The sequence below is a fragment of the Pimephales promelas genome, chromosome 11, assembly GCF_988280905.1.
Source record: "Pimephales promelas chromosome 11, fPimPro1.hap1.1, whole genome shotgun sequence".
Classification (NCBI taxonomy): Eukaryota; Metazoa; Chordata; class Actinopteri; order Cypriniformes; family Leuciscidae; genus Pimephales; species Pimephales promelas.
Window position 1 is genome coordinate 20,422,141 of NC_142779.1, and position 15,086 is coordinate 20,437,226.

General features: G+C 39.9%; 1 protein-coding gene across 1 annotated transcript in view; it reads left to right on the top strand.

Moving 5' to 3' along the window:
* wdr27 (WD repeat domain 27) overlaps positions 1 to 12,769 on the top strand; it is a 60,253-nt gene extending 47,484 nt beyond the window's left edge. The window contains exons 24-25 of the mRNA XM_089117156.1: positions 8,619 to 9,246; positions 10,733 to 12,769. Coding sequence (XP_088973282.1) covers positions 8,619 to 8,684 — 66 coding nt within the window. The 3' untranslated portion in view covers positions 8,685 to 9,246; positions 10,733 to 12,769. The remainder of the gene's footprint in view (positions 1 to 8,618; positions 9,247 to 10,732) is intronic.
* The last annotated feature ends 2,317 nt before the right edge of the window (positions 12,770 to 15,086 follow it).

Genomic DNA, 15,086 nt, shown 5'->3' on the forward strand with positions numbered 1-15,086 from the left:
TATGTCATTATTACATCCCATCCCACAACAGAACACTTATGATTCAAGGAGACATTACCGGCTGTCGTTGAAACAATGGAGGTGTACAGATCACTATGCTTCAACCGCACTGTCAATCAAACCCCTTGCTCAATTCTACGTCACAAAGCGCTGTATTAGAACAGCTCGTTCTGAGACAGTGCATATGATTTATTGAAATTGTAAAAAAAAACACTGAGTGGATTTTTATCATTCTAGGGTGGTTCTGCTCACACACTGACTGCCAACACACATTTATGTTCAAACACCATGTAAAAGTGAATTTTCCATAACAGGTGCCCTTTAAAGTGAGTGAGTGAGTGAGTGAGTGAGTGAGTGAGTGAGTGAGTGAGTGAGTGAGTGAGTGAGTGAGTGAGTGAGTGAGTGAGAGAGTGTGAGAACTCACCTTGATGCGTCTGAGAAAATAAAAATATACAATTCAGCTCTCAGAACTACATGGAGTAAACAGAAACAAAGTAAGTCTATTTATGTATCTGCTGCCTTTTGATGGTGAGAAATGCAGACTAAACAAAAACAAAGCAAGTGGCCATGTCCCTCTCAAGATTCTCCCAGTCCACCCAGATACAGGATGCTCCGAATCCTCCTCGCCTTCAGTGGAAGCTTGAGATGATGATGAGGGTGCCACATCCAAATCAGGATCTGACTCTCCTGAGTCTGCGGTCAGAGTGAGAAGAGAATCTCCTGCAGCTCGCTGGAGGGGTCAGACTGCATAATCTTCTCTAAAACTTCACTACAAGTAAAGCCATTTCTCATGTTGCTTGCTGCTCTTCTCACCATCAAATGACAAGCGTTTATATCCACTTGCTTTGTTTTTGTTTAGTCTGCATTTCTCACCATCAAGGCAGCAGATGCATAAATACACTTACTTTGTTTTTGTTTACTCCATGTAGTTCTGAGAGCTGAAGTGTATACTTTTATTTTCTCAGACGCATTAAGGTGAGTTCTCACACTCACTCACTCACTCACTCACTCACTCACTCACTCACACACACATACACACCCTTTAATATGCTATTATACTCCATATAACTCCATGTAAAAGCCAGAAACTTTTTTTGCACTGGCCTGTCTAAATGGTTAATGGTTCCACCTGGTTATCAACAGTAAAAATTACAAATTTGACCTCTTCCCAACAGGGAAAACCACCAACAATCAAAAATGCATGATTATATGGTGTCATGGCTTTGCAATCAAAAAATGTGGTTATAATGGAAATCAATAAGGGCAAAAACAGCCACGAACAGTAAATGAGGCAGAAAAAGTTAAAATCTGATGCTGCACAAAAACTAACAATGCATCAAAACCAATGTTGTTTCTAATCTTTGATATATCCAAGACTGTGGTAAAAGGTAAAAAAAAAAACAGTCCACAATCATATTTTATATTGAAAATAAGTCATTTTGTGTGTTTTTCCCCCAAAACAGTGACATCATTTATGAATTTGGCAATTAAACAGTTAAAATCCTGAATTTGTTTAAACATTTAGTAGTTTTGATCAGGACTGAGGTTGATTAATAGATTTATGCAAAAAAAATTGAAAAAAATATTTATCTGATACATTTATACAGCAGTTTAAAGTAGTGGCTCTTTTCAGCCACGAACATAATGAAAGGGTTGTGAATTTCCCCAGAGTGTACTGTTGAGTTTTTGAAAAATTTCAAAGCATTTTCCCAAAATATGTGTCAAAATAAGATTTGGCACCAAAAATCATTCCATTTGCTGAAACACGGAAAAAGTTATGGCCAAATTAAGACTCAAAAAAATACTCCATAGTGGCTGAAAACAGCCACAACAGCACATAAGGGTTAAGTCTTTCTTTTGTAGGATTTAAAGATGTTTCATTTTTTGTTGGCTGCTGTTTGTGTTTAATTCGTTTTCCGAATAAAATGGAACTGTTGAAGCAAGTTGTAGAAAGCCTCCCTCCGGAATGTTATTGGTTGCTATGGTTGGTAGGGGTTCCGACAGGAAAACTCAGCGGAGCGGCGCCACAATAATGGCTAAACAATTTTCTTTAATGTGCTATTTGAAAAAAGCAAGGGTTGAGGAAGAAGACATGCTACTGCCTTCATCTACCGAGTCCACCCTGCCCAGTTTATTGTCTATACTGGTTTGTCCAGCCTTTGAGCTCTGTTGGTTAAACATGATGATTTGGCGAACATTGCAAAATAAAGGTGTTAGGGATGGTAAGATTTACCATTTCGCATCGCAATAAAAGCTAACGATGCGATGCATCGATTTAAATAAGTGTGCATTGGATACAAGTTGGCATTTTTTATCGCGATACATCGTTTATAACATCTGCATCGGTAAAAAGCGATTTATTCATATGTAATTATTAGTAGATTATTAGTAGATGTACTATAATTTTACTAGCTATTTAGAAAGTGACCAATCATTTGTAACCAATATTTTATTATCTAACTTATGCATTCACACCGTACGCAAATAGAGAGTCTGTAACGAGTGATTTCCATGTTAAGTCATTGTAAAGACGTGTTGACACGGGTCTGGAGGTCCTGCGGCACGAGACGCATTTAACGCAGTGCATTTTCCCTCCTCTTATGTCCCTCACCCTCGATCGTCCTGCTCGCCACAGCCAACTAACGAGACATTTTGTGTGAAATGAATTTCAAACTGTAGTGACAGCTAACATTAGCCTTGTAGACAGAATGGAAGAGTGATTTATCTGATGTGTGCGCAGTTCCGGATTAGTGGGTGTGGCTTGCGGAGCTGTGCAACGTGGTGCATTGTGGGAATTGTTGTCTTACATACAAATGCGCCCCTCGGTTATTTTCTGTCTTTTCTTGGTCAAGAGGGAACCAAATTCAAAAATTATTTTACATTTCGACTACATATATGATACATTTTCAACAAAGATTAATGTTGAAATGGGTAAAGTGCTCCTTTAAGATACTTTACAATTTGCTGTATGTCTGAATAAAAGAAATAAAAGTTAACTATCTATACCATATTGAATGGCATAGCATCCTATTTTTCTCCATCCCATACAGCAGGAGACTCCTAGGCGGATCCGCGTTCAAGTTGCCAAACCCACGTGACTGTCACATTCGTTTTGGGGCCGGCCAGAGGATCAGCTCCACATCCGAACGGCACCGTAAATTCTACTGTCAAACAGCGGATCCAGTACGGACCCATGTCGGATCTTTATGATCCGGATTTGCTCCATTGCGGGTCCACGGTGGATGTATGTATTGAATCGAGGATGCAGCGCGGAGCCACGGCAGGTCCACGAGCCGCCTTCGTTGCAGATCCATCACTGCGCGCAAGTGGACGCCGAAACGGGTCCGTTTCGGGGATACGTTCCAGAATCCGCCGCAAAGTCCTTTTGCTGTGTAGGACTGCATCGTATTACATTGAATCGTATCACGTTGAATCGAATCGGAATCGGAATGCACCGTAAGAGTAGTGAATCGTATTGCATCGCATCGGTAGCTGCTTATATGTATCTTTAATGTATCGTATCGTTGGCTATGCATCGAAATGTCAGTGTATCGCATCGGCCTCAGCTATGGAGATGCACATCCCTAAAAGGTCTAACTGTTTTTTCAGTTTGTCTATACATTTTTGTAATCTCAAAGGTTTAATTATTATTTAAGTAATTTTTTTTTAGGAAAAACTATAGGCCCACTCACATTTTTACTAGCCCGCCCAAAATACAATTTCTGCCTACGCCACTGCGGTCAGCTCTTATAAATTGGCTCTAGTCTTCTGTGTGGGTACCACTTGCTCCGCTTTTTTGGGAGCCAGCAGTGGAACAGACACATAGAGAAACGAAGACACTACTCAGCCATCAGCCGGGGGGAGGGTGTGGATCAGTGACTAACTCCAAGAGCATCCTCCTCCATCCCTGAGCGGCCTGCTCAGGAATGCTTTCGCTGTCGCTTGCCACCTGGCTTGGTGGGCAGGCCTCAGCATGGAGCCGGCCGCAGTAAGGACGCCCAGCTCCTCCAACCAAGACTGATCGGACACGATGGAGGATTCCACTCAAGCCCGGCAGCCTTGGCGGCCCGTTTCAGCATAGCTGACGATTCTGGATCTGGCTTGGGAAACGTTACACTCCCAGAGGGAGATAACGTAGCCGAGTCGTCATCTCCAAAGACTTACCCTCCAATCCTGCTATCGACATCCTATCCTCTGGGGGAACCCCAATTGAAACGGCTGATCGGCTGATCCATTGCAGAGAGACCAGCACGTTCAACAGGAAATTTCACCGGTTGCGGTGTGGAGGAGCAGTGAGGAGCCCAAAGGGAATGGTTACCGGAGTGAGACACACATCACTATCCTCCGATCACCCATCCCACACAGCACCCGGGGGTGGGGCATGTTAATGGGGACTCCAGCTTCGCGGACAAAGGCGAGTCTCGGTCTCGACACCACAACAGTCATATTCCCATAATGGGAAAATCTACTAGCCCAAACACGGGATGCAACAATTGAGACCGTCAGAGAGGAACAGGGAACGAGCGCATCCATACACTCACAGGTGGAAGGACATCTTGAAAAAGACGCAAACCCACCGTGTTGCTCTTTCAGGAAATAGAACCAATCACCAGTGCCAGAGCACACAGGGGAATGACCGTGACAACACTGAACAGTGAACTGAAACAGTGAAGCACTCACCTTTTCGCCCTCTAACCAGCCATCAACAAACACAAACATTTAGAAATGTGTTGCTGTTAAAACAGCAGTTGACTGCTCAAAGCTCGCAACTACCGCTGCACTCACACTGAAGAAACCTACCAGCACTTGGAGAGTCTTCCAGAAGAACATAGACACACTTGCTCGTTGTAAACAACAGCACTCTTCAGAGACATCAAACCATCTGCTCTGAAGCGAAAGGCAACTAGTGCGTCCATAACATCCATATTTATATCTGCACCACGGGGGCGGAGTGTACGATTCAAATCACGCAAAACCAATTCCATTGGCTGGTTTCAATAGTACTCGAAGATGTACAGAAATCTCTTAGATTTCATCAAAAAAGGTGAAAGCGAAAGTCTTACGGGTTTGGAACAACACAAGGGTGTAAATGATGACAGAAGTTTCATTTTTGGGTGAACTAACCCTTTAAAGACACACATGGAGTCTGTAAATTTTCCCCTTTTCTATGCTGCCTTTTGGGGGTAAAATCTGCTAAATGGATTAAAAATTTGATAAAATAGAGAACAGTGATGTCCATCAGTTGTATTGGTATCTCAAAGCATTATCAAATCGAAGTTAAGTTTAATGGGCTCTATGCACGGCGGTATTTCCGGTGAAGGATTAAGGATGCTCGATAACTTCCGCCGATCATAGAGTCCAATGCAATACCGATAGTTTATATTGAATTTTATACTCCATGGTTATACTAATGAAACGTTAGTCACAAAAACAGATAAAACAGACACCCCTCGTTGTGTTTATGCTTCTTTTTAAAATTATATTAAATAAACATAACTATATATAAAATTACATCTAAACGTATGTACGTTTCGTTTCAAAGACGGGAGGACAGTAAATATTGAAGACTCTGCCATAATCCCGTTTTCTCTGGTTTTCCTCCGCTTTAATCTACACAACCGGAAATGGACGAGCATCCTTACGTCAAATGCGGAACTTATGCGTGCATATAGCCCATTAAGGGATTCATATGAGAACAGGGGTGGTGATCTGACCTAAAGAGTTCTGTCTTGAGGTTGCATTTGAATGTGTCTGGAAAATGGCTTATTCTTGACAGCTTTGACAGCTTTGGCAGCTTTTGGGCTGTAACTGTAATACAGACTGAAGAGGCTGTCAGGCCACGTGTTAACAGTATAATAAGTCATTCATCTTTGGATTCACTGTGCATCATGACTTAACAGTTGTTAACTCTGTAGAATTCATAAATATACACTTTTTCCTAAGTAAAGGCAGCCACACACCCAATTTTGGGGCCAATTCTCCTCCTCCAACAATCAGGTAAAGTCCCGGTTATCTTGAAGGTTCTACAGATTATCTTATCAGATATTCCTGTGGTGTGAGGTGTGTTAAGAGTGATTGAATGTGCTCGGAAGAACGTGTGGGCCAATCTTAAGAAGCTTATTTCTATGTTAAAAAAAAGTGTGAGCCCAGCAGGATGGCATATTTTCCTTCTTGTATAACTCTTGTGGCTTTGGGCAGTGGCAGTTTGCTTTGTCTATGCTCTCAGCTTTTCCCTCTGAAGGTTCACACATTTTTTGGAGACACCTCTACTGACACCCGCCCTAAAGCAGCCAGCTTTATCCTTAAATGCAGATCATTTAAAGCAACTCCCTGTAATGCCTGGCTATTATTGGCAGAAGAAGGATGGCATGTAATATGTGCTCATAATTCTAATAATTTCTTATTCAAAGACAAAGAGCATCTGAGCAATTAAATTGAGTAATTGAGTCTTCAAAATCACAGCTTCAGCTTGAAGGATTTTCCCTGTGACTTCAGAGTAATCTGGGATTTAAATGGGATTTTAATGAAAATACAGGCTTTTCTTGGGTCACTACAAACATAGACTAATTGATTAAAAGCTTTGTATCTTGAGAAGGCTATTCTAACCATATTAAATTATCCCCCTATGATCTAAAAACAAACATGTAAACATGTCTACAAGTTATTTATCCTTCAGCTTTCTTTTTCAAGCTTTGATTTGTGTTTCTTCCTTCCTTAGCTTTCAGCCAGTGAACATTGCAGTAAATCAGGTTATGAAACCTGCGTCAGAAAGTACAATATTTTGCATTCTGATTTATCGTCAAGTTGCTTGTAAAGCCATTTAGGCTTAGGTATACTCCTTTGGTAGAAATACTCAATGAAAGGAATATCAGGATACATGGAACAGGGAATTCTTCCCCTAATATCTATTTTTTATGTAGATTCTAAGACGAATACTTCTTTCTGACTTTAAAAAAAAACAAAAAAAACATCTCATCCAACTAATTAAAATCTTCATAAATAAGCAATAATAATACTTTGTTTATCTCTTTATTTATCTCTTAATCTTTATTTCATTTAAACTTCAAAATTTAAAGATATTTGTTATATTTTACAATAGAAAGAAAGAAAAGCTTAAGTACAGGTAAGTAAGCTGGGCTAAGTTGAGTGGGGGAGGGATGGAGGGGGGTGACTCTGGGACTCCAGAATCACTGTCGAGCCCTCTTGAGGTGTCGTGGGCTAGTTTACGAAACACTGAGGATAGGAGGTGACCACTTAAAGACCCCAGGGATGTACCCCACTCGGCTCAATCCAGACGGTTGTCATGCTGGTCCACTGGGGAGATCACACTGTGGTTGATCCCCGTAGCCAGCATCGCAGCCATTGTGTGTGCTGACGCGGCAGGAAATACACTTCAGTCATTAACACCAGACAGAAGGATATTCACATCACCATGTGGAAGGAAACGTACATTAATGGAGTCGCATAGGTTACTGTAAAGCTACGTCTTAGTTGCTGCTTATCTTGGCGAAAGCCGAGTGCAAAATCAGCATGAAGTTTTAACATCTACTCTCGTATAATGGAAATGGAATGGAGATACTTTTTTAATAGTTTGAATAGTGTTTTATTCACATGAGCAAATCTTGAAAAAAAGCACTTTTTGAAGATGATTGTTGTTTCCAAGCCTGGAAAAGCAATACAATCTTTAAAAGTCATGGAAATGCCTGTAGTCAGTAATATTTATAGCTCAATTTATAGCAGTTTATTTATAGCAGTTTATTTAACAGTCCTGTTCCGCGTGTTCATACTATGCACTTATTATATCAATTACTATAACTAGGTACTAACACCGAACCCCTCACTAAACCTAACTAACCCATGTACAGTAGTTACCTTATACTGTATTACCAGTACTGTAAAATAAAGTGCAACCACTCAATTTATTAGAAATGGTGAGTCTCTAGAAACTTATTTTAAAAAGGACTGGGAATGATTACCAGTTCTTAAATTGTACTTGTGTATTTAAATGTATATAGATTTTGGGGGCGAAGCAATCAAGGGAGGGGTGTGTTTGTTTGGGTTGATTTCAAAAATAAACATTGTTTCTCAGAAATCGCTTACTGCACCTTTAAATGTACAAGGACAATAATATGTACATGGGTAAACACATCTGCATGTCACAAGACACTTCTAAAGTTTTACTGAAGCTTTTAAAAGATATAGAGAGTTAGTTGAAAATTCAGAGTTGTTGGGATTCCAGTTAAAAATGGGGTTTCATAACTAAATAGCTAGGCCTAATTGTCTTCAGGAGAGCATTCAAAGTGCAGGACATAAAAGCTTCAGAACATTTTTATTGGCAAATATAAATAAATGAAAACCATCAACCCTTTGACTCTGTCATTAAGACGGCAGATGTGTTGTTATGTTCCTGTTTTGTCTGTGGTTGTGCTTTAATAATTGATCACGAAACTATGCCATTGATTATGTGAAACGGCACTTTTGGAATTAATAACTGCATAGTTACTTTAGTTCATTTGAATCATTCAGGACCTCATAGTCAGAATAGAGTTTTATCATGAACTAATTCACGCTGTAACAGGATGTTTCATAAGTAAAGTCTTTTTTTTTGTTTTTCACAGCTGTTGACTGGAACACTCGATGGAAAACTGGCTTTGTTTCATCCGGCCGAATCTCTTCTCCCTTAAGTGTGGAATTTACCCTATGGCTCAGTTCTTGCCTCAAGTCCACCGATCCTGCAGACTAATGCAAGTCTTACATCAGTCGCATTGAGATGCTGGCGTGCCACCTCTGAGACCTACATCATGGACGGGATCTGTGATTTCATCATTTCAGCCGCCGTTGACAACCTACAGATGTGACAACATGCTCACGCCCTCAACCGTTAAGCCAAAGATGCACCCTCAGAGAAAAGTTCATTTGAACATTACATAGCAACACGTTCCCATGCACAGATACACATATACACACTATGCAGTATTATGCACAGGTTCATCTGATTTGTAATATTCTTTGCAGCAAAAGGATATTAAAGTATAAATTGGGAATGTCAATTTTATTTTAAGAGTGACTCAGTTTATGTAACCACTTTACAAATTAAAAAAAATACCTAAATACTTTTTTATATAAACCTTAGAATTTGAACCCAGAATTTTTCTTTTATTTTTTAAACGTTTTATCTGTGTGTTGAATAACAGCCCGTTTTGCAACAGTTTGTAATGAAGATGGATATAAGGATATCATGTTTAGGTAAGTTTGTTTTCGCATAAATGAAATGGATAACACTTTATTTTATGACCCGCAAACAACTGCAAAAGTAAACTGAAATTACGGTGTACATTTCTGTAATTATAGTGTTCTTCCGTGTAGGTATAAGGGAACAATATGTTACGTTTTGGGTAATAAAGGGGTAACAAGCAGATATACAACCTGCAAATAACTTTGTAACTAAACCGAAATTATGGTGTACGTTTCTGTAATTAATGTACTTCGGTGTAGGTATAAGGGAACGATATGTTAAGTTTTGGGTAAAGGGGTAACAAGCAGATATACAAGCAAATTATTTATAATGTAATTATTTTAAAACTAACAGCTCCCTATTCTGTTAATATATTCCAAGCAAAATTGTATGTCTTTTGTATATAATCACATTTCTGGCAAAATTTTACAGGGTAATTTTGACATCTTTGGGTTGAAAATTAATTATATATATATATATATATATATATATATATATATATATATATATATATATATATATATATAAAACAAGCACCACTTTATTTTACAGCCCGCAGGAGTTACACTTAACTACACAGAACAAGGGGGTAACAAACGCTTACTATGTAGCAATACGAAACAACACTTTGCACAGTAATTACAGAGAAAGGTACTCTTATTATGAAAAGAAAAAAAAGTTTAATTAAACAGTATATTTGCCCTGACATTTAAGTGTCATTGCAATACAATGTGATAAGGGTTTGGTTTGGTCATGGTTTGGTCTAGATTACTGTACATGGTTTGGTCTAGATTAAAATCATACAGTAAGTAATCTAAGAAAAGCCAATAAATTCAATTTTTATCATACTGTGCTTACATACATATATATATATATATATATACACAGATGTCAAAATTACCCTGTAAAATTGCACAAGAACATATTTTGCCAGAAATGTGATGATAACTTTTATATACAACAGATGTACAATTTTTGCCTGGAATATATTAACAGAATAGGTACTGTTTTACGTAAAATAATTACATTATAAAGAATTTTTTTGTATATCTGGTTGTACCCCTTTATTACCCAAAACATAACATATTGTTCCCTTTTACCTTGACGGAGGTACACTACAGAAACGTACATCGTAATTTCGGTTTACTTGCACAGTTGTTTGCGGGTAATGTTACCATGAAATACTATATATCCGCTAGCAATATATTCTCATTATCTTTCAGTCAGCTTCTCTCAAGAATCAACAGTAGTATGAAGGCGGTTATAATTGATGGAATGCATCTATGCAAGGGACCAATCATGATTCAGTATGTAAATAGAAGAAAGAAGGCTATTTGCAATTTAGTGTCAGATATACTAACAGCTTGCACCAGTGCAAATACTCTTCTGGCGTTAAAAAAAAAACTGTCTGGAATTGACTAAAGACATGCATTTACAATTAATAATAATAATAATACTATTAATAATAATTCATTACATTTATATATGCTTTTCCAGGCACTTCCTCAACCACCACCAGTGCGCTGTATCACCTGGATGATGCGACGGCAGCCATAATACACCAGAACGCCCACCACACACCAGCTTACTAGTGGAGAGAAGACAGTGATGAAGCCAATCAGTGTGTATGTATATATGTATATATATGGGGATGATTGGAGGCCATGATGGACAGAGGCCACTGGGCAAATTTGGCCAGGATGCTGGGGTTACACCCCTACTCTTTCGAAAGACATCCTGGGATTTTTAATGACCACAGAGAGTCAGGGCCTCGGTTTAACATCTCATCCGAAGGAGTGCTGAAAAGGCTTTGGTTATTTTTATGGCTGACCTTATTGCATATGCATTTGAAGGAGTTCCTCTTTTAGACACAAAATGTATGGGAGGAGAGTATTTAAATAATTCACGCAATGTGATTTACTAAGGTTTGCGCTAGTCAATTTACTGGTATTTGCGCCATTATTTACCTCCCAAAAAAAGCATGTCTTAAACCAGACACTAATTTGCGCTGCTCTTGGTAGATTGTGTTGGTCATTATTATCCGGCTGTGTCTGTCCTTGCAGATCATGCAGAGAACTTTCCACTTTCCACTTTCCAAAATGACAAATGGACAGAAGGCCAAAGACTGACATTATCTACGAAACAAAGTATGAGTGACCTCTGTAAATTAAACGGTTTGGGCTGAATTATTTGCATGTTATAAAACATACGGTATGGGGTTTCGAAAAAGAAAACTTCACCAAGATTTTTAAATGCAGAGACAGGATGCTCATCTGAAAACAATACATCTATTGTGTCTATCTGGCGGCAATAGATCTTCATGTAAGTGATAGAGAATAATATTGGAGACTTTAATGATGGGTGGTGTCCACTACAATGGCTGGCAGCATTTCTCCACCAATAAACCTTCTGAGGTCATTCAGTTCTCTGTTCTACAATAGCTTATTGACTCTCCTAACTGTTAATGTTATACCATTAATATCTAATGGCATTAAATAGTTTGCATAAAAATGGCAAGATATGCATTCATTTTTCAAAAGTATATGAAACACCAAAATTAAACACTTTTTAATGTTTTATTTTGGCACAATTTGTAAATGTGAATGGAAACAATTCAGCAGTTTTTGTTCATTGTCATGAGCCATTACAGGAAAACATTTTCAACCCACATGACTTCAAGCAATAGCTGAGGAAGTTATGCAGTGGTTTCACATTTGATCTTTACTTTTGAATTAAAGGAAAACAATAACGCTTCAACTTCTCTCTTATAATTGGGTTTGGCTGCTTTTCCTAAACAAAGAAGCTGTGCACTTATAATGATAAACAGAGTGATGTCAAATATGGATGCACTTAACTACCTCATGATAGCCTGTTTCTGTGAATAGTCTGTGTGCGAGCTGCTTTCAGAGACCTCATTTTTAAAGATATGTTCTTAACAGCTCCAAGTTTTGACAGGATGCCGAAATCTTGCTTTGGCAATATGTGAAATAAGCTGTCAAAGGCAAATGGAGAATAAATTGAAATTACTGAATTGGCCACAATGTTGTTTCAAACCTCTTCCTATTAGAGCTCCCAGTGTGACCTGTTAATTTAGTACAATTAATTATAAAAAAAAATCAGATCATAAACCAGTTCCTCATTCGATCAATTGTTCAAGACCTCTGTTGTCATATAAAAAATGCAGTTGCCCATGGCTTAGTTGGCATTCTCAGTCCAATTAGACATTTAGATAACCCGAGTACACATGGAAAACATTAATGTTGCATTAAAGACTTGTATTTTGTCCATTGTCTTTAAAGTTTGTTCCAGGTTTATGTGATCTGAAAAAAGTTTTTAGTGTGTTATTTCCCTAACCAGTTAACAAACTAAAGGACTCGAGAATAAAAAGGAAACGTCTTAGTTGCGTATGCAACCCACAGGGATCGTAGGACGTAGTCAATGGTCGACTGAATGGAGATCACGTCAGAGAGCCAATAATCTTTGAGTACTATTGAACAAGCCAAATGGAATTGGCGTGCGTGACACTACGCTTGGCTCCTCTGCGAAAAAGCAACTAAACTGGAGTCAGCAGTGGTCCAGCGTTAGTGGCAAGAGGACTACGTCCTCGGTTCCCTCCTTCAGGGAACGGTGGGTTGCATACACAACCAGGAGATTCCCTTTCAGTTGATAACGTTGGACGTAGTCAACTGAACGGGAATAACCTTTGAAAACGCCACTAAAGCTGCCACCTTCCAGTGCCTAGACAAAAGCCTCCTGATGCCCCCGCAATTTTAAGGCAATTAAAAGGCCAGGGAAGTCACTGCTGTTCCTACAGGACCACTAGGAAAGCGTTCCCCGTACATTGGAGGGAAGGGATGCTGCGGAAGCCACATCCAACCCGGAGGGAGGTAACATGGAGAATACACATATGAACTGGGTGGATGACCGGGCAGTAGGGAGCCGTATTGTGGAAGGGAGCCGTATTGTGGAAGAGAACACATATGGGGTCACCGTATGGACCGCAACGTATGGACCCAGCCTAACACAGGTTCCACACTGCTTATGAGTGGTAGGCCTAACCACCTCAAGACTCGGTCGCAAAGCCAGAGCTGAAGCGGTCTCATATGAAGCAATCCGAACGGCTTTGCCTGTGGCTGCAGATGCCATTTGCCACAGGAGCCTCTGAAATGGTTTCAGTGGAACCGCACTCTTGCCCTTGAATTGTCTCTGGCAAGTCAGCAGTCAGCAAGCTGCGCGGACATGGCGACCGAGTCGATTTCCATACCGAAAAAAGAGAACCTCTGCATGAGGCAGAGTTTGCTCTTCTCCTAGTTGACCCGAAGGCCCAGACGAGCTAGGTGCTGGAGCACTAGGTTCCTGTGTTCGCAAACCTGGTCTCAAGAATGAGCTAGGTTCTCCCAGTCGTCGAGATAGTTCAGATTGCGACCTTAGGGCTAGCCCGAACGGGAGAACCACGTACTGGTATGCCTGCCCCTCGAAAGCAAACCGCAGGAACTGTCTGTGTCGAGGGAGAATGGGGCCGCACACACTCAAATATGTGTTTGGCCATGAGAATTTTGAACAGCAGACTGTGAAGGAAGCGGTCCTCGACCACGCCACCGAAGATGCCAGCCTTGAATATGGGGGTGTTGAGGAAGCAGGTTTGCTCAGCCTCGTGACCCAGAGAGTGTGCAGTCACCTTTGTCGCTCGTAGAACAAGGTCGGTGATGGCAGGCAGCTCTTGGATGAGCCCTGAATCAGCCCTACCCTCGTGCATGTCATTGAGTACCCAGAAGGATGGCAATAACATGCAGTGAGGTGGCAGCCTGCCCCACAGCTCTATAGGTCCTTGAGACCCATCCAGGAGACCCATTGACAGAACTTGAACCCCCTCCTCTTTCATTGAAGTTGCATGTGTGGAAGTTTTTAGATTTCCAGTGAGTTATGTTGATAACGTTCGCGCTTCAAAGGCAGACATCCCAAGTCTCGCTGAAGTTCCGGTAGTCTCCTGCATATTGATAGTGGCATCCTGATGCATGCAAATTAGTTAAAATTTCCCAGAATCTTTAGTGAGCGAGCAAGAGTGCGCATGCAAGACAGAAAAAACTGGGCTCCAAACTGTTTTGCGCACACAGCAGAGAGGGAGAGAGTGAGAGACCTTACATGTGTGCCTCATGAAGCTAACGTAAGACAGAGAGCATCCTGATTGGCCAGTTTCGGCGTAAAAAAAAAAGTGAAAATCGATAATCAAATCGAACTGTGACCTTAGAATCGAAAATGTAATCGAATCGAGGATTTGGAGAATTGTGACACCCCAAATATATATATATATATATATATATGTGTGTGTGTGTGTGTGTGTGTGTGTGTGTGTGTGTGTAGGCCTACGTATAAACATGGGCAAAATAATTGGCCTATAGGTATAAACTGTTTTGTTTTTGTTTGTTTTTTTTTACTGTATTTTTATTTATGTCTAGGTAGTATAGTATAAATATACTAATTAAGAAAATTATGAGTTGTTTTACAGGTTAGATCGTAAGTCACAGGAAGCTCCAAGAGTTCAAGACCTTCACTTCAGTTATTGTTCACATTAATCATATGGTGTGCTAAACTACGGTCAGTAAACGCAGCTGTGAGACGTTTCTCATAACTGAAGTCATTTGATTGTGTGACCTCTGCCACAAAATATTTTTAAGACTATCGCTTTTAGATTCTCTCCACAAACATACAATATTTACTGCTTGTCAGTTCTAACACAGTCCTGTTCTGATATTTTAGCTTTATACTACATGCAACGCTTTGGAGAGAACTCTGAGAACCGTCTGAACTCTCTGAAGACTGGATGCTGGGTTACATTGATAAAATGATCGCC